This window comes from Pituophis catenifer, unplaced genomic scaffold, assembly GCF_029215685.1.
Source record: "Pituophis catenifer annectens isolate HBS135680 unplaced genomic scaffold, rPitCat1.0.hap2 SCAF_2, whole genome shotgun sequence".
NCBI classification, from domain to species: Eukaryota; Metazoa; Chordata; class Lepidosauria; order Squamata; family Colubridae; genus Pituophis; species Pituophis catenifer.
In genome coordinates, this window is record NW_027256882.1 from 64,463,146 (window position 1) to 64,483,684 (window position 20,539).

Consider the following 20,539-nt stretch of genomic DNA (forward strand, 5'->3'; position numbering starts at 1 on the left):
AATCAGTATGTCTATAAAATGATACCTTTATAGATTACCAGCCCATTTTTACTGTGCTCTCTTTTAGCATGTCTGTGGAGATTCTCAGTCATCCAGGTCATGGTTGTCTCAAAGGTGTTTTTTCAGGAGGCAACCGGACTTCCTTTGTTTCTCTTTGAAGATGTTCCGCTTCTCATCCAAGAAGCTTCTTCAGCTCTGACTTCCATTCCCCACCATCCAGTCAGATCTGAAGAAGCTTCTTGGATGAGAAGCGAAACATCTTCAAAGAAAAACAAGAAAGTCCGGTTGCCTCCTGAAAAAGCACCTTTGGGACTATCTTTTAGTATACATTAATTCTAAACATTTGTCTAAGGATTGCCTTCCTCCCTTCCTCTCTGTCATTAGTACCATCTGCTGCGTATACCTATCAATAGAATGGCATTTTAAAATTCTGTTTGCAAATCTTTCTTCTGTAAAAATTCTACACATTTTTCTCCTGGGTTGAAAAAAAGATAGGAGGGTTATACCTTATATAAGAGGGTTTTCTTTCCTCCAGTATTCCCACAGCGTTTTCAGCTCTATTCACAATATTCTCTACAGTCTTTGCCAGGATGAAGCTCTAGGAGTGAATGAAATTATTGTATGTTGGAAACTGTTTGCACCTCCAATATTTGCTCTGGTTTTGTTCCTCCCAGTGAGTAAAGCTTTGAGCAAGCTGTTGACTTTTTATCCTGATTTTGTCTGCCATGTTTTTCACCTTGGAATCAAAGTAAACTTTAGAACACTGGGCCCTGTATTCATTAATACAAGGAGAAGTTCAAGCAAGGATAGATTGTAGACAAAGCTCTCCTGTTTCTAGAATAGGACAACAGACGTAGCTGTTTCAGGAATGTCCTAATTTTCCATGGAGACCTTGAAAGTCAAGTAACTTTTCTTTTGCTTAAGGGATTTGATTTTGTGAGCTTCCTAATCCTGCCAGCTCATCATTGATATTTTTTATTGGTATAACTGATCTACTGAAATAGGCTGGATAACACAGTTTAGTCTATAAAAAAACCAACTGTAATCTATTGGAGTTTTGTTAATCAAGAAGCCTCTTTATTTACACGTAGCAAGTTGCTATAAAGAGCACAACAAGGGGATAAACTACTTGTTTTTATTTAATTGTGTTTATTTACTAGTTTTTCCCCCCCTGCCTTTATTGCTTTATAAGTAACTCAAGGCTGTGAACATACCTCAGGCTTCCTCATTTTCCCCACAACAATCCTGTGAGGTGAGTTGGACCAATAGTCACTCAGCCAACTTTCATGCCTAAGAGCCGTGGTGGTGCAGTGGTTAGAGTGCAGTACTGCAGGCTACTTCTGCTGATCACCAGCTGCCAGCAGTTTGGCAGATCAAATCTCACCAGGCTCAAGGTTGACTCAGCCTTCCATCCTTCCGAGGTGGGTAAAATGAGGAGCCAGATTGTTGGGGGCAATAGGCTGACTCTGTAAACCGCTTAGAGAGGGCTGTAAAGTACTATGAAGTGGTATATAAGTCTAAGTGCTATTGCTAAGGCAGGACTAGAACTCACCGTCTCCTGGTTTCTAGGATAGCACCTTCACCGCTTCACCAAACTATGTTTTAATCCTTGCATTAACACCAAAATGTCAATAGATGCAGCACGAGCAGAAATGCTGGTATTTATGTTGGATGGAAGATCCATCTTTAAATGTAGAGTCTATGGAGATTCTCAGTCATCTAGGTCATGGTTGTCCCAAAGGTGCTTTTTGAAAAGGCAACTGGACTTTGTTTTTCCTTGAAAATGTTTTGCTTCTCATCTAAGAAGCTTCTTCAGTTCTGACTGAATGGTGGAGGATAGAAGGATGGATGCAAAATGTCTTCAAGGAAAAACAAGTCCAGTTGTCTTTTGAAAAAGTACCTTTAAAGGTAAAGTTTTTTCTGTCCAGTTGTGTCTCACTCTAGGGCCGTGATGGCAAATCTATGGCACGCATGCCACAGGTGGCATGCAAGCCCTCTCTGTGGGCACATGCGCCATTGCCAGTTGCTTTTCCGGGTCCGGCATGTGCATGAGCACCGGATCAGCTGTGCTCATCTCCGTTTCTTGCCCGAGGGAGCCACATTGTCTGAAGACAGTTCCATGGTCATGTGGCCAGCATTAGCTATACACCAAAGACACACGGAATGCTGCTACCTTCCCATTGCAGTGGTATCTATTAATCTACTTTTATTTGCATGCTTTCAAACTGCTATCTGGGCAGGAGTTGGGGCAAGGAACAGGAGTTCACCCTGTTCCTCGGGTCTCAAATCTAGGCTATCAAGCTCAACATCTTTAATGCGCCCCCCCTCCCCAATCTTTAATTTATTTTTCTTTAATTTAACCCATTTAAGGTTCAATAGAGAGCACCCAAGTTTCAAATAGTGCTACGCATAAAAATAAAATGGAATTTTATTGAGTATTCTCTTGAAACAAATGTCCATGGTCCAAGTTGCCAAAGGGGGGTAAAGAAAAAAAAAAAAACATGTTTCCAAGGCTTTCCTTGTGCTATGAAAAGCTACAGCACACAAACTTGTATGAATGATTACCCTTTCCTTTTATTGCCCTTGTATTTTATGCCTGAGTTGCTTTAGCCTGTCAGCAGGATTTTGATGGACTTGCTCTGCGTAATGGTGAACATTGGAACAAATTCACCTCCCTGAGATACGTGCCTTGGGAATCCTTTCAGTCGAGAGGATTAGCGATTGAACATGGCAAGCCGTTCATCAAAAGAAACTCCCGACTGGATTTAGAGATTCTAGAAAATCATGATTATAATAACAACAAGTTCTGAATCTGTTTCACGTCAATTGCTTCGTGTTAGGAATAGTTTATTGATTCATTCAAACTACCACAGGGGTGGAGTAACTTTGTCTGTGGAGGGTCTTTGTTGGTTTCTGCTAATGTGTTCAGCAGTTGGGAGATGATAGAGTTCAGACCTCTCTGTAACTCTTTGAAAAGCGTGGAAAAAAAATCCTTTATTCTGCAAAAACATCTACTATTACATTGCTTTTGACATTGTGAGTCCAATTTGTTATGGTAGCAATTAAGTTCTAAAGTCCTGACAGCTGCATGTCAATTTAGCAGCACAAACCAACATATTTGTTCATAGTCCAATCAAACTATTTACCCCAAAAATAAAACCATAAGAAATTTAATCTTAATCTAAGATCGTTTTGAAAGCAATGTTTAAATCAGCTTTTCCTCCCTTCTCTTGTATTTTTTTATTTGCAAATGAACTATTTAAATTGACTTGTGCAGTCTTATCTGTCTGATGTTATCCAGATATATTGAAACTATTGAGACAATTATGTATATTGAGACAGTTCCAAAAATTCCTGGCCAGAATGGCATAAAATTCTGGAAGTTGCAATCCTCAAACAATTGGAAAGTAGATCGAGGATGTTTCTTCTATATTGCACTTCTGATGTACAATTAAATAAATTGAAAATAAGAAACAACTGCCAGTGACCAATGAAATACATTCACAATGAACTGTGTTCATGTACATAATTACTACATGAGGACAAGTTTCTTGCTTGCGTTCCCTCCCAGAAATATACAGCCATCTTGGCTAATAGCCACTGATAGCCTCATCCTTCATTAATTTCCCTCCTCCAGGACTTTGTCTGGTACATTTTTAAGAGCCAGCCAAGTTGGAACCACAAACAACACATTCCACATGTGTTGTGCGAAAATGCATTCCCTTTTCGTTCTGATTCTCCCACCATTCAGTTTCATTGGGTAACTCCGGGTTCAAATATAATGAAAAAGCAATACATTTTATTTCCTTTTCCATTTGCTTTGCATCATGCCTAATTTGACATTTTTATAATGTCCCGACTTACTCATCATCTTATTCCCAACCATAATCTTTTTCTTTCTTTCTTTCTTTCTTTTTTTTTTTTGTACTTGTGAGCTACAGATAAATGAACACTTCTGTCAAAAGCATTTTGTCTGGGTGCTGATTGCACTTTTAAGAGATTAGAAAGCCAGCAAAACTGGTATGATTAGAAGCAACAATGGCTGAAAGGAGTAACTATTTGCTAAGGGGAAGCTGTATTATAGCAATATAGCCTGCTACAGTGGTGGTCTCGCTACACCAGTGATGTGCTGGTAAATGTTTAATAATAATTTATCAACACACCACCAAAACCAAACCCCATATTGCAGTCATTCCCTATCTCACTATCACTGCTGACTCCATTATTCTCACCATGCTGTGCTGCTAGCATGATTAGCTGAACAACTGATTGGCATCCCAACAATGTGGCTCAATTTTGCTCTCAACAAACCAGCAAAATTCCAGAAAATTTAACAGTTGACTCTTATGAGCCAGTACCAGCCATCTCTGCCACACCAATGTCCCTCTAGCTATTGTTATTGATTTCACCTCTAGGGGTTCAAATTCTGACCAACGAGGGTCTTAATCTATACCTGAATGTGTAGGTTTCATGTTCTATGCATGCAATTCAATTCAATTCAATTCAATTATTTATTGTCAGTGCACAACATATGTGCAATGAGATTGGTTGAGCTCCCTCAGTGCACTCACCCCCCCAAACACAATACAACTCACAGTGAAGACAGAAAATCCCTAACCCAATAAATCATATTAACAAAACACCCAGTCCTATTGCACCAGTGTGAACATGTTACACATTGCGCTGGCCCTGCAGTCCATCATACTACATAGTTTTGATGTTATTTCTCATTCAAGAGTCTTACAGCCCACAGATAAAAATTCTTCTTCAGCCTGTTTATATGGCTGGCTATACTTCTATATCTCCTTCCCGATGGTAGAAGGGTAAAGAAGTGATGACTAGGGTGAGAGTCATCCCATGCCATTGATGTGTACCACTGAGCTATCCTTTTAAGTTCTTTCCTAGGTTTTAATGTGAACATTCAACATAGCTTGTAGTTTTAGCTTGGCCTATATTTGTGTATCTGGTCTCTACTATATTGTCAGAAATAGCACATGAAATATTGATTTGTAAAATAAGGAAAATACACGTTCCAATTTGTTTGTCTTCCTCTCATCCTACAGATACCAGATATCTGCAGGATTTTTCATTTTTAGTTTGTATGTAAAACTGAACTTGATATTTCATTCAGTTAGACTTCAATGGGTACTTTTACGTTGGCAGAACTGGCAAAACTCAAAGGATAAGAATCTCCATTTCTTCTTTATTTGTCTTCTGAATTGTGTTTTCCATGGGTCAAATTTATCTTTTCAGTTACTCCCTCATTTCCTTAAAGTTTGCCAACAACAATTATGAGACTTCAGAACACAATTTAAAGATCTGTATATCTGCACAGCAGGTTTTTATAAAACACTCTAAATGTAGACAAGGCCTTGTTTTTCAAAGAGAATATTTGGCAGATAGCATTGACAGCAGGGGTTGGTTTTAAATCCAGGTTTTGCAATCTCTGCCAATTCTTTAAACCATCCTCTCTGCTGTATTTGGTGTGCAAGCATTCAATTAAGATAATATTTATCATGTGTGGAAAAATATTTTCTAAAATTCATATTCAAGATACTAAGGAAGAACATGATTTTGTCTATTATAGTGAGTCCTACACTACGTCAAAAGATATTTTGTTGTTCTTCAGTTGTCAAGACATGTCTGATTCTTCACGATCCCATGGATCACAGCATGCCAGGGCCCCCCTGTCTTCCACTATCTCCCAGAGCCTGCCCAAACCCAAACATACTGTGTTGATGACACTATCAAACCATCTCAACCATCCACTTTTCCTTTTGCCTTCAATCTTTCCAAATATCAGGGTGTTTTATAATGAGTCCTTTCTTCTCATTTGATGGCCAAAATATTTGAGCTTCAGCTTCAATATCTCTCCTTACAGAGATCAGTCGGGGTTGAGTTCCTTTAGGATTGACTAATTTGATCTTCTTTCAATCCAAGGGACTCTCACAATTCTCAAGCATGAATTCTTTGGTGCTCAGTCTTCCTTATGGTCCAACTTTCATAGCTATGCATTACTACTGGGAAAACCATAGATTTGACTATATAGACCTTTGTCAACAGGGTGATGTCTCTGCTCTCAAAAGTTATAGCAAAGGAATATTTTCTGAAAAGTAGTGTCTACTTTACCTACATTGTACACATGTTTCAGAAGGTCCATGTACAGCTACAATATTAAAAAGAATATATCAGTAGAATGAACCATAATGAAGAAAGAACCATAATCATAACCATAATCTGAAAGCAAAATAGGTTTGATCTTTAGTTTACCCAATTTTTATCAAATATGTTACAAATGTTTAGGATTCTTCATTGGAAGCAGAAGAAAGAATAATAATCATAAAATGGGCCTGGTGGCTCAGCAGACTGATAGCATTCTGATTAACACCAGCTGTCTGCAATTACTGTAAGTTCGAATCTCACCAGGCTCAAGGTTGACTCAGCCTTCCATCCTTTCTAAGGTAGGTAAATTGAGGCCCCAGTTTGTGGGGGGAATAAGCTGACTTTGTATAAATATACAAAAGTATGAAGGCTATTGCTTAACGCATTGTAAGCCGCCCTGAGTCTCTGGAGAAGGGCGGCATATAAATTAAAGCAAAAAAAAAAAAGTTTGGAAGGGACCTTAGAAGTCTTCTAGTCCAACTTCCTGTCCAGGCCAGGTATTTTCATCCTACGCCAGACAAATAGTTGTCCTCACTTTGTGTGAAAACCTCCAGTGATATGCACCCATGTCTCCAGGAAATTCCTCCACAACTTAATAAGCTCTCGTGATCAGGAAATGTCTACTTTAAAATAAGGAGGAATTTACTGACCAAATCCTTAGAAAGGAACAAGATGATTACTAGATTGACACTTACACTGAACTTTGTGTATATTAACATTCCTGTGGACACTTCATTTTTGTGTAATGATGGAAAATTAAAAATAACAGAGCATTCAGCTAACATTCATACAGTAATGAGAATTCCATTCAGTTTCGTTCTTCTGCCCGAATGTCATCAAGCTATATTTTTTTTAATTACATCCTATGCTAAGCACATTGGACTACAAGCATACTCTACAGTTGTCAGTCCGCAGCTACAATCTCTGCATCCTTCCATTTAAGATTAATGTTTTTAGGTTGGAAGACAGCAGTTGCTTTGCCTGTTCAGCATTTCACATCTGCTTCTGTTCCCCCATCTGTATTCATGATGCTTCTACCAAGATAGTTGAATTGTTCTACAGATTTTTAAGGCCTGTCCTCCTAATGTTATCAGAGTATTGTCTTGAACAATGCCAACTTGCATCTGCAACTAGATGGTTGCATTTGCTCTTTTTGTGCTTCATCAAAAGCACATAAACCATGTTATACTAAGCCACAATGGATGAACCAGGCTACCTGTGACTTATTTGACAAACTGTTGTTAAATAAGTCTTGGCTTAGCTCTACACGCAAAACCATTTACCGGTAATTGTAAATCCTGGGCTGCATCTTCTGAGCACAAAGTGAAAGGTCTGAAGAATGTGCTCTTATGGCAAGTTATTTAGAACCATACATAATTAAGATTCAAAAGCCTTACAGAAAACAATCTCCCTTGGGATTGTAGATATTGGCTGAGTCTCCACCACAATGAGCTAGTAATACCCGAATGGGAGTTGAGTATTTGGTGTGTATGCTGACTGATACGTATATTGGCAATCTCTACAGAAACATAAATGCATAATATTTATTTTGCTAGTTTTCTTTAAAAAAAAATAGATACAGCAAAAAAATAAAGAAAGGAAAGAAAGAAAGAAAAACCAAACTGGCACCTTTCTGGTTAGGATCTTGAACAAGCAGAGTTACTTGCCAGATCTGAAGATTTGATCTTTAGATTTTTGGCCTCTACAAAAATTCCTTGGGCTGGGGAATGACAAGGCTGATGATTATGGGATCATTCCATGCTATCCTTTTCTCTACAATGTTTCCTTTTGGTACAGCTTAACTTTTGGCTCTTCCAATACATTTTTTCCTTTCTTTGACTCCACTGTCACATTTAATCTGCAGAAAATGATCAAAGGCAAGAATGCCTTCCAATTTAGAGACAATGGTCAAAACACTTGCTCCAAATAAACTCAAAGCAGCCTCTGTTCTTCAACACATTAAAATTAATTTCAACACAAACTGCTTTTATAGGTTTATTTATAGGACAAATCATCTATCGTCCCATCAAGAAAAACCAGAACAGTGTTATAAAACTAACTTTTAGGACATCTTAAACGATTGGGAAATCAGGGTATGGATGCGAACACTTGACATTTATTAAATTTCTAACTTTGCACTTGTTATACTGTGGATCTGTTATGTGTGGTTTCCAAGGCTAGACACTGCTACTTTTATAACTCAAATTAATATAAACCATGGCATGGTTTTTGGATTTTCATTCATGTGTTTCAAACATTAAAAATGAAAATATTCCATAATCATTGATAGGACATTTAACATTTAGATTTTTGAGCTGTCTGCTTTTTTCTAGATGCAATTTTATAAAATGTATGGGATACTACTGGAAGCTAGAGCATATCCCATGTTTTTGCTATTTCCAGATACAACTTATGGGAATAATCAAGGGATAGGGTGAGCATTAGGTAGATTTAGATTCTGGGTATTTAGATTCTGGGTAGATCACTGGGTATTTTCCATGAATTGCAAGAAAATCTGATCAGTAGTTTAAAAAACAACAGCTACAGAACAATTGTTCCATTCAAATTGTATTTCAGAAAAAGATATATATCTTTTTGGCTTAGACAAGAGTAAACAATAGGGCGGGAATTCATTCAGATACTAATACAACATCCCTTACCCTGAACTTTTTTCAAAACCATTCCGTGCTTTAACTATAAAGGTATAGGATGACTCTTGCACCTGGAACTTGTTGATTTTGGGTTTCAGATACAAGATAGTATAAACCCAGCAACCCTAAAATATTCCTACTTATTACCCAAAGCAACAGTTTAGTTTTTGCTACATTTTAATAAATCCTCCTGTGTGCTCAGTATGTATATGGCCCATTAAGAAAGACATTTTCTTCCTGAAGAATTGGAAAGTTTCCTTGAACGATACTTTCCTTGAGTATCTTACAGTGAAAGTTCTATTTGGAAAAGGTGATGGAAATCAGACCATGGTTCATGTTCACCAACTATGATATCCCCTTGGGTTCACACGTTATGCGTAAGTATAGACATGCTATCCATCATGGTTAAAGAATCGAAAACTGCAAGGATAAAGTGGTGTTCAAGTTGACATTAAGCAGCCAGAGCAGCAAAATTTGTTGTCCAGATGTACCCAGCAGGTTTCATGGAAGGAGAATATAGTTTTTACAAGAGACTTGAATTCATCATTTACAGAGTATTTTGAAATAAGACTAAGGGGCGTGTATGACCCAGTAGCAACAGTTTGTATACCTCTGATTAACTATGTTGAGTTAAACTTGTTCTTCGCTGGATCAGTTACAGCTGCTTTTTCTCATTATGTTTTTAATATTGTGTATCCTAGTCGTAATGTGTACTAATTAAGCCTAGTATAAATGAATAAAAATAGATTTTTAAAAAATATTCTTCTCTTTAGGTCTCAATTACCCATCAACCATCAGGAAGAGGTGTGCCTTGTTTGAAATGCAGAGAAAAATGTGCTGGTTTTGAACCACATTCTTGGAGGTAAATGTTTTACTATTCCTTTTGTTCTTATTTTCTGCTCTCTGCTCAGTTTGTATTCAGGGCAATTGTAAAGAGCTGTGGTGGCACAGAAGTTAGAATGCAGTATTGTAGGCTAACTCTGCTCCCTGCCAGAAGTTTGATTTTGACCGGCTCAAAGTTGACTCAGTTTCCATCCTTCTGAGGTCAGTAAAATGAGGACCCAGATTGTTGGGGGCAATATGCTGACTCTGTAAACCACTTAGAGAGGGCTGTGAAGTTGTATATAAGTCTAAGTCCTATTACTAAATGAACGGGGGGCCCGAAAGCCCTACTAAGCAGGTATATACAAAAATATGAAGTCTATTGCTTAACGCACTGTAAGCCGCTCTGAGTCTCTGGAGAAGGGTGGCATATAAATTGAACCAATCAATCAATCAATATCAATTGTTCTTTAGGGTAGAAACTGTTGAAGGTTGTGCATCTGATAAAGTGAGCTGCATGTTTTATGATAATATTTAGAAGTTAGAAAAGGTGACTCCTGATTATAGGTGAGAAGGTATACTAGTCTAATCCATCAAAGAAAGGGAGTGTTATTGATTTGCCTTTGCCTTTTCTATCAAATTTGCTTTAGTAATTCCCATCTCAATGTTTTTGTATGTAGAAGGAGTTACAATGTAAAAATAGTGGTGTCAAAGTTTGGCTGGTTAATTCACTACTTTTCTAAAATTTTGAGTTGGATGCTTGAATTCACCATGTCTGTAGTTCAGATCATACATGCCCACATTCAAATCTAGTGGATTTCACTTCCATTAAGTCAAAACTAAAACAATATACTAGATGCATATTACCAATAAGTGCTTAGTGGAATCGCTAGCTTTTTAAAAATCCTATTAGAAGCAGTGTAGACAGTGTATGTTTAAACTTCCTTGTATAACTGGCAATAATCCACCGTCTGTCTTTATTCTCAGTCGCTGAAACAGAATAAAGCCCCTATTCAAGATGCAAATTTGCCTTGAAATCTTCTTTCACTTTCACCGTTCAGATAATGGAAAGAAACTTATTAACTTTAATACACTATAGACCAGACTGGAACTAGTATAGTTTTTTTTTTTTTTGTTCCTTCAGAAAATTGAACTCTAGATCAATGTAGCAGGGCTACAAAACTGCATTGTGCTCTTTGTCAATTTTCCAGATCAGTAGCATTATGCTGCTAATTTTTCATTCACTGCATTTGAGTTGTTAGCGTTCTTTGTTAAAAGGCCATCTTATATAATTGCGTATCTCTGACTTCTGGCATTTCCAATAGTGGGTAGCAGCTCAGATAGTTCTGTCAAAGGATGCCAGGCTTTCAGCAGTGATGTCATCTTTAAAAATGTCACATTCCCTGTATGTAGCCTTCACTCCCACGGGAATAATTTAGAAATATGCTAGTGGCTTGGTTGAATACAAATATTTGAACCTTTTTGGTTATATTGATTCACTTACTTTGTGGGAATGCTGTTGGGCATGTTGTGATTTCAATCTGCTTTGGTTTCAATCGAAAAAACATTTTCAGAAGAGTGATCCATAATACACATAAAGGTACAGCACCATTCCTACCTATATTTTAATCTTACAATGGGATTTCTTCCACAATAATGATATCTTTGTAGCTTTCTAAGAACTGCTCGAATAATCCTTCTTCTGCATTTTTCGTCATGATCTTTGTTAACATGCTGTTCTTGCTAAATGCCAGTTTCCTCCTACTTTCCATTCTATTAACTGATTCTTATGTTGCTGCCTCAGACTAAAAGAAAATGGAAGGCTCTTCCCCCTCCCCATTGGGATACTTCCTCAAGATTTCTGGTAATGCTTGCCAGATTTCATGCCTCATTTTTAAGACTTATCAGCTCCTTTTTACTCTCTCTATATGTGAGTGGTGTGATAAAACTTGTATTTCAACTTCCAGGTTTATTTCAAACATTTCAAAAATGAATTTAGAGATCATTTGAAGAAAGAAGAAGAAAGATTACAGAATTGGTTTATTTGATCAAGGTTAAAATATTTCCAGTGATGTTTTTTTAAAAAAAAATGTAACTGAACTTTGACTATTTGAAAAAAATAAATTTGGGGGGGAATCTCTTTAAACAGAAATGGATATATAAATATTAAATATTAAAGGAAGGATTCAAATTGAGTGTGAATCTTTTTTTTTTTGTAGTTTTTCTGTATTATGCAATTTAATAACTTTTATCTGTCTAATATAATCTTCAATAAAATTATTGGGGGAAAAACCTTTTCATCCACTTTGAATCATGATTGTTTATCAATGAGAGTTATTTGGATACAGATTCCTCCAGATTTCAGTTGTAACCAATAAGGAATCATGAAAAAATAGCACCCTAAAATTTGGATTTCTTCCATGTTGAGCCCATCATTGAAAAAATATGAGCTTCATTTCATATAAAATTATTCCCATTCTGTGGACGAGACTGAAAGATGGTTTCAGTAAAGCTTCTAAGGAAACTAAAATCTAGATTAGAATAATTGGACATGTTGATTCCATTTGCATCTAGCTTATACTGCCAATACATTATTCTTCCCACACATGTTCAGCAGCACCAATGTTATGGTTATAATGAACCCAAAATAATTTTAATGGTATTGCCATCTGTTAATCAAATGAACTGCCAGGTATAAAATCTAAAATGTTATGCACTTTTCTTTATGATTTTGCAAAAAATACAAAACACATACTGTGTGGATCTCTGTTTTCTGTAAATTTCCTGCTGCTTAAAATATTTTCCTCTCAAACACTTTATTTTGAGATAATCATAGCTCAGAGTAGAACATAACGTTCAGCATCCAGATTTAGAGTCAGTCCTTCTTTCTAAAAGAATTTTGTCTGTCTGTCTATCAGTCTAATTTATTGGCCACCCATCTTGCTACAGGGTAACTCTGGGTAGTCAATGATTACTATGGTATATATCAGGGGTGAAATCCAGCAAGTTCTGACAGGTTCTGGAGAACCGATAGTGGAAATTTTGAGTTGGTTGGAGAACCAGCAAATACCACCTTTGTTTGGCTCCAGGAGTGAGGAGGGAATGGAGATTTTACAGTATCCTTCCCCTGGAGTGGGGTGGGGGTGGGAATGGAAATTTTTCAGTATCCTTCTGCCACGCCCACCAAGCCACACCACGCCCACCGAGCCATGCCCACAGAACCAGTAGTGAAAAAATTTGGATTTCACCACTGGTATATATGATAATTGTATATGATAATTAGAGTTGCAAATAACTTTACCCCAGACTCGAGATAGAATAGCTCTTTGAATTAATAGCTTCTTAACTATTTTTGGGGATGGTCTATAGTCTACAACTAGCTTTCCTGGAGAGCCATAGTAGACAAAACAAGAACTAAAATGGACAAATAGCCTTTCCATTCTAAAGTATATTCATTCATTCATTCAATTTATGTATCTAGCTGCCCATCTCATCTGGGCAATGAACAATATTTAAAGTAAAAGTTAACACAGTTACAATCATAAATACAACAAATAAAAGTACACGGCAGTTAAGGAAATACAGCAACCACTAACACAACCAGGAAACTGTTATCACTGATATTTTTGGGGTTAATGCATTCTGCTAAACTATGTGGGTGTTTTTAGAATTCTAGCTTACTGAGTGTGCTGTAATTGTCCAAGTTCCTTTGAAACAGTGGTGGGGTTCATAACAGCATACCAAGCTAAACAAAATAAGATGCTATTTCTTCTGGGTCTCAAAAATTAGAGGGGGAAACCAGATTATTTCAGACTAGCCTAATTCCAGGACTATCTTTTTCACATAAAATCAACCCATGTCCTCTCTGGGATGTACTTCAAATCCATAGTTTATGCAAGTTTAGTGGAATAGTGCCCAGAGGCGATGATTTTCTATGGTGGCCCACACCTATGGAGTAGCTTCGACCCTAAAATTAGATCATCACCATCATTGCTGATTTTCAGAAGATGGTTAAGACTAAGGTCTTTTGTTAGGTCTTTGAGAAACATTGCTGCTGTTATGCTAAGTGTTTCTTCCTCATTTTTATTTCTGCTGTAGGGTTATTGGTAGGATCCTTAGTTGTTCATAGTTGTAAACATTTGGGAGCACATGCTGATTTAGCAGTATATAAGCCAAATTAACAAATTAAGAATTCTCTGGATAGGTATTTTTCAATTTCAACGACTTTTGTGTAGATCTTCTATGAGATATGTGTAAATTTCAGTTCCCAGAATTCCCCCAGCTAAATTGGAGGCTATTTAGCTTTCAAGTTCAAACAGAAATCAGCCAGATGCTGCCACTTGCTATAAAATATTTAACATGGATGTTCTCAAGTTAGGGTCTGTATTGTGATATAGATCTAAATCTAGAACTATTTAGAGCTGTGGCATCATTCCATATCTAAACAGTTCCATCATTCCCCTATTTACATAAAGAATTAATAAAATGTTTGATGATAATAATTGTTCATGTAATCTGAAATTGAGATAAAGTATTAATGAATGAAATCTTGGTTCTTTTAGAAGCATAGCAATAGCACTTAGATTTATATACCACTTCACAGTGCTTTACAGCCCTCGCTAAGTGGTTTACAGTCAGCCTATTGCCCCCAACAATCTGGGTCCTGATTTTACCTACCTCGGAAGGATGGAAGGCTGAGTCAACCTTGAGCCTGGTGAGATTTGAACTGCCAAATTGCAGGCAGCCAGCAGTCAACAGAAGTAGCCTGCAATGCTGCACTCTAACCACTACGCCACCGTGGCACATAGACATCACATTGCTTCTTTATGAGGCATTAGCCATCTCTGACATTAAACATTCAGGTTGAAAGCAGCAGATTTAATTATTAAGGAAATAAAAAACATGAAAAATTCAAGAGTTGGGGCTTGGCTTATACAACTTAAATGAGGTTTATTTTTTAATTAATGCTTCTTTTTCTCATTCCTAGCTGGCATCCCATTTGTTGCATCACAAATTATTTCCCACACTGCACAATATTCTGTATTGTTTGAGTATATATCTATTTCTTACCAGGACTAGTCTGGTCAAGATTTGTCAGACATTTTCTTTGACGTTTGAGCTTTGATACAGGCAACCTTTTGCAGCTGCTAGCTATATTAAAAAAATAAAATAAAAACTGATTTCTGAGAACTGCAGAGGATGTGGCAGTGAAATGCAAAGATGAAATTTGGGGGTGGATGGTTAATGAAATAACCTGCAATGAACCTAGCAGAGGCATACTTTATTTCTCTCAATGAAAAAAATCAGTGCTGAATTACTGTGTTTTGCCTCCAAATTTTTAGCTGTGGCGCCGAGTGACCTTCCCTATTTTAGAACATAAATCAGCATCAAGCCCTTTTCTTTGGCTTTATTTAGGGTTTGCCATTAACCTGTTAGGATTTGGAAATCTTCTCATACAGTTGAAAAATTTAAACTCTGACAACTTGAGTGAATGCATTTTTGCCAGGTATTCTTCTAAGCCAAAACAGATCCCGGAAATAGCCCTACCTTATTACTGGGGCAATCCTTTGCAGCCAGTTTTAGGGACTAGGAATAGTGCCTTATCATGGCAGCTGCAGAAAACAAAAATACATATCCTGCTGCTTTATTATGAATATAATTCTATCCCTTTTTTATTTCTCACATTTCCATTTAGGATGAGGAACTGATTTGTACAATGGAATTCGTGAAATGACACTGAAATGATTTCTTGATCCTCAACAGTGTTTTCCCAAAAATCTGTATACTATTTTTACCTCATAAGTGAAATGTAATCACCCCGACTTGATGTACTTTGGAAGTGCACAGGAGAACAGAAATCCAAAAAAAGAAGTCCTTGCACTTCTTTTGTAATACTAGCACTCATTCTGGATTGAGGTTTGGCAAATCCAGTTGGAACAAATATTATTTTATATATAGCACTATAGCAATAGTACTTAGACCTATATACCACTTCATAGTGCTTTACAGCCCTCTCTAAGCGTTTACAGTCAGCATATTACCCCTTAACAGCTGGTGATCAGCAGAAGTAGCTTGCAGTACTGCACTCTAACCACTGCATCACTGCGGTTTAGGATATCTATTTTCCTAAAAGCCTGTAGTTTCACTACAGCATTTTAATACTGGAATGTTTACTATGTGAACACTCCATTTAAGCCCCATTTGCCTTTATCAATGTTAGCTGAAACTATAGGCTTCTGTATAGGCCTATGCTTAGCAATTTTAAGATGTTTGGACTTCAACTCCCAGGATTCCCCAGCTGGCGTACTTTGGTGTAGGCATTAAGACTAAAAAAGGGCCCATTTATACCAATCTGTTTTTATAATTGGAAACAGAACAAGAAACTCCCCCATTTTGTTTATTTAATTAGACTGCTACAAAATTCTGCATTTCCATATTGCCTGTGTGCCACTGAATGATTAATACAGATATTGAAGTTTAATCACTTGAATGTTTTCCAGTATGTAAATCTCAGAGCTTCGGTCATTGAAGGCTTTTCCTCCAGGGTTTTGACAGTGTGGCTTTTTATAGTCTTATGTTCTACACCACTGCAAATTCTGTTAATCCTCGTTACAGATTTTTCTCTCTGGATAGCATTTGACCAAAAAGATCTTTTGTTCTATGTCATAATCCACTTTGATTTATAACCTTGGCTGTTTATTCTAAGGTTCACCCTTGAGCCACCAAAAGAGCACATACCTATGAGGGCCCAAGCTTATATCAAAATATGACCTCATTTGTCTCCCACAGGAAAATATGCAAGTCATGCAAATGCAGCCAGGAGGATCACAGCCTGAGCTCTGATGCAGAAGATGATCGGAAAATTGGCCGCTTGCTTGCTGATTCAAAATATTCTTCCCTCACTGCTCGGGTAAAAGGAGGCGATGGAATCCGCATCTATAAAAGGAACCGCATGATTATCACTAATCCTATAGTATCTCGGAAAGATCCAACTTTTGACACCGTTACATATGAATGGGCTCCACCTGGATTGACTCAGAAACTGGTAAGGAAATGTGTCCAATGGCTGGGAAGAGAATGTGATCCCTTTCAGATGGAGTAATGATGGGTTAACAGAGAACAAGGTTGCATAGCCATTAGGTAGTACATACATTTCAAAGAGATAGTGCCAGAAGGCAGATAGGGAGTCACTGGCCTTCATTGCCATCAAAGACCTCCCTCCATTTTTCTATTTCTCCACCATATTTGGGAAGGCCACAAAAAAAGAAAAGCTTAACATTGGCTCTGCCTTTCCCAACAAGCTAAATCAGTATGGTTGGTAAAGTTTCATTCACATGACATCCTTAACCAGCTAAACCAAAAGTTAATTGAATGCCTAGCAGCTGCATTAGTGCTATATGCTAAACCTTAGTTCTTTTTGTTCTTTTTCCTTGGTTCCTTTTGCTTGGAATGTTAAGTGAATCCAGCTTGATTATTAAGATCCAGTATATTAAACAAGCCTAGGAATTGGGTTAATTCAATAACCAAGCTAAACTTGTTATGCAAACATAGCCATTTTGGAAGAAATGTGATATTTAGTATCATATAATTAGGACTTTTCAAAGACCCAAATATGTTTGCATTGAAATTAAATAGTTTTTCCAAAGGAATGCATTATTTAAATATCACTAAAACCAAGTAAAGCCAAACCTATTTTAATGTGGTAAATATCCCTATTCTTTTGGAAAGCTTCTTTAGACAATATAAACTTACAGTAAAATAAACTTGTTATTGAAGAATAATGCTAAAAATAAAAAAAGGAAAAATAGTTGGCAACATAGTTTTGCAAAGAAAAATGATTAATCCAGATTGTTCACCTGTTTAAAAACATCGATTAATCTGTATTCTCTGTTTAGTAACAGAGATTATATTTATATGAAAACTGGAGTCCGTGGTCCTTTGCTTCACTCTGTTTATTTTCTTCATTCATCCAAATACAAATACCAAAAGGTACAAAAACTCTTTTTCCTCCACTTTCACACAAATAAGTTTAACCATAGATTTTTAAGATCTGATCCTTGTGTTGATGCCAATTAAGTCTGAACTTGTTCTTACATCTTTCTAAAGTGTTCTTAAGGAACTAAAGTCTACTTAAGGAACTAAAAGAGGGATTATATTACACATCATATTGTGCTGACTAGATTAAATAACTCTAAAATGGCAGTACTTGGCTTCTATTATTACAGCGCCCATTGTGCTCACAGTAAGCAGCAATAGACTGGAACAAGCCTACTGCAGTGATATCAAGTAACCAGTGCCTTGTAATCTGTAGAACAAAGAAAATGCTTAGTGTTGTGTTTATAGTCTGTAAATTAGACAGAACAGTGCAAGCCTGATCACCTTTATGTTCTCTTCAATGGAGAATTAAACCCACAAAATGGAAATTATGCTAAGGCTGATAACTTTTCTCCCAATTATTATTATTAGGGTGAAATACCAGCCATTTTAGCTGTAGAGCTATGTTTACTAAATCCCAAAACTCTTTCCATAGTTCTCTAAAAAGTTATACAGCATATTTGTATAACAGCATCTTTATATCTTTACATTGACCACTATAAGAAGAGACTCATGACTGATTCTTGTTTCCTACAAGAGGAAGCTGATACACCCAGTGTATACACCCATTTCAAAGCAGGTCTATTGGATCATTCAGGACTCCTAATCCTAGATACCCAATTTAATGATGATGTTGATTTTAAACCAAGAAACTGAGTTTATTATCTCGGCAGCATGTAACAATAGGGTAACTACCAACTATATTCACTTAGAAATCATGAATGTGTGAACCAATGGTATACATGCATCCTGAACTTAAATGAGAACTATATCAAACAGCTGCTTTAAACAATAAAAAAAGTGAAGTCTAAAATTCAAATCTAGCAAACTACATGAATTGGCCAATTTTAAATGTATTTTGTATTTCAAAATGCCCTATCTTAAAGGATAAGGAGAAATGGGATCTTAGCTTCCTTGGGTTCTTAAGACAGCTGTGATTTTTATGATTTTCATTTGAATGAACAATGTGATTTAGGACTAAAGTTTGATATTTTGTTTAATCACCTATTTGGTAAGAGTGACTTCTACCTCTTGTAAATGAGCAAATTAGCCTATTGCAAATCTCTATTCTCTTATATACTCCTCCAAAGTCTTCTCATTCCTTGATATACACTTTCAAATGGGAGAGGCTAAAAAATTGCCCCATGAGCTGACAGAATCCTTCCTTCCCATTGGGATGAATGAAAGTAAAATGTGTCTTATAAAAAAGAAAAAGAAACCTCCAATTTCCCTTTAAGAACAGCAGGGCATAAGACGTGATTGATCATTTATCATAGTTTCTGTGTCTATTAGATTGTCCTGCCATTTATTAAAAGCATTACCTTCCTTTCTGACTTTCTTCATTAATCATTAAAATGACTTTAAGAAAAACAGTTCCAACTGATTATTAAATTTATCATTTTGTGTTGAAGTCACACAATGGTAAAAATCATACATCTTCTGTTTCATTGCTAATCATTGCTGTTTGATAGTTAATCTAGGGTTTTATAAACTTCTTTAGACCTAAGTTTTTAATCACTGCTCTTCTCTCATGTAATATGTTCATACATCAATTTGAGGTCAGGGGACACAATACTTATCCATGACCAGTTTTCTTATGTGGGTAATGTCAAGGGGCTGTAGTATCAATGTACAGACATGGTGATCACTGAACAACACCTTATATAAGAAAGATTATTCTAGAGTTGCTTTGGATGACCTTATACAATTACAGTTCATCTCAACTCTGCATGTTCATTGTCACTTGAAAGGAATGAAACTGGGATTCTTGAGATACCTGTCGGCCTCTGGTAGCATGTCCTCATCCCAAGTATTTCCACTACACGTGGGGGAAAAAAAGAAGGGATTGCATTGTGAAATTAGTCCAAGATTTAAGTAATATAATTCAGGGACTCTGTGCTACATGAAATAGTTGAAATATATGGATATTAAGTCATTCAACAATAGAACATTCATAATTGTCCTACTGCCTAGTTAATACTATTGATCTTATTCACACCACAGGTCGTGAAACTACAATATTTATTTATTTATTTGTTTGTTTGTTTATTTATTTTATTATATTTCTATACCGCCCTTCTCCTGTGGGACTCAGGGCGGTGTACAGGCAGGATAAAACATAGTATATAAAATTTAAAAAACATTTAAAAAAACAATTAAATAATTTTGGCCCGAATTTAAAACAACCCAATTAAAACCGAATTTCGATTAAAAACTAAGAGGATGGGATCAAGCCAGCCCAGCTAGATGGAACAAGTGTGTCTTCAGGGCCCAACGAAAAGTCCGGAGGTCTGATATCGTGCGTATCTCAGGGGGCAGGTCATTCCAGAGGGCAGGTGCTGCCACAGAGAAGGCTCTCCCCCTGGGGGTCGCCAGCCGGCACTGCCTGGCCGACGGCACCCTGAGGAGGCCCTCTCTGTGTGAGCAAACCGGTCAGTGGGAGGTTATCGGCGGCAGAAGGTGGTCTCACAAATACCCCAGCCCTAAGCCATGGAGCGCTTTAAAGGTGGTCACCAACACCTTGAAGCGCACCCGGAAGACCACAGGAAGCCAGTGCAGCTCGCGCAGGAGAGGTGTTATATGTGAGCGCCCCGTCGCTCCCATAATCCCCCGCGCGGCCGCGTTCTGGACCAACTGCAGCCTCCGGGTGCACCCCAAGGGGAGCCCCATGTAGAGAGCATTGCAGTAGTCCAGGCGGGAAGTGACGAGTGCTTGAGTGACTGTGCGTAGGGAGTCCCGATCCAGAAAGGGACGCAACTGGCGTATCAGGCGAACCTGAATATATGTACAATGTTGATACAATGCAACAG

The 20,539-nt window shown here is 37.2% G+C and overlaps 1 protein-coding gene across 1 annotated transcript in view; it reads left to right on the forward strand.

The window, feature by feature from the left end:
- LMCD1 (LIM and cysteine rich domains 1) overlaps window positions 1-20,539 on the forward strand; it is a 63,131-nt gene that overhangs the window by 19,469 nt on the left and 23,123 nt on the right. Inside the window, exons 2-3 of the mRNA XM_070933578.1 lie at window positions 9,587-9,675; window positions 16,425-16,680. Of these exons, the coding sequence (XP_070789679.1) occupies window positions 9,587-9,675; window positions 16,425-16,680 (345 nt within the window). The remainder of the gene's footprint in view (window positions 1-9,586; window positions 9,676-16,424; window positions 16,681-20,539) is intronic.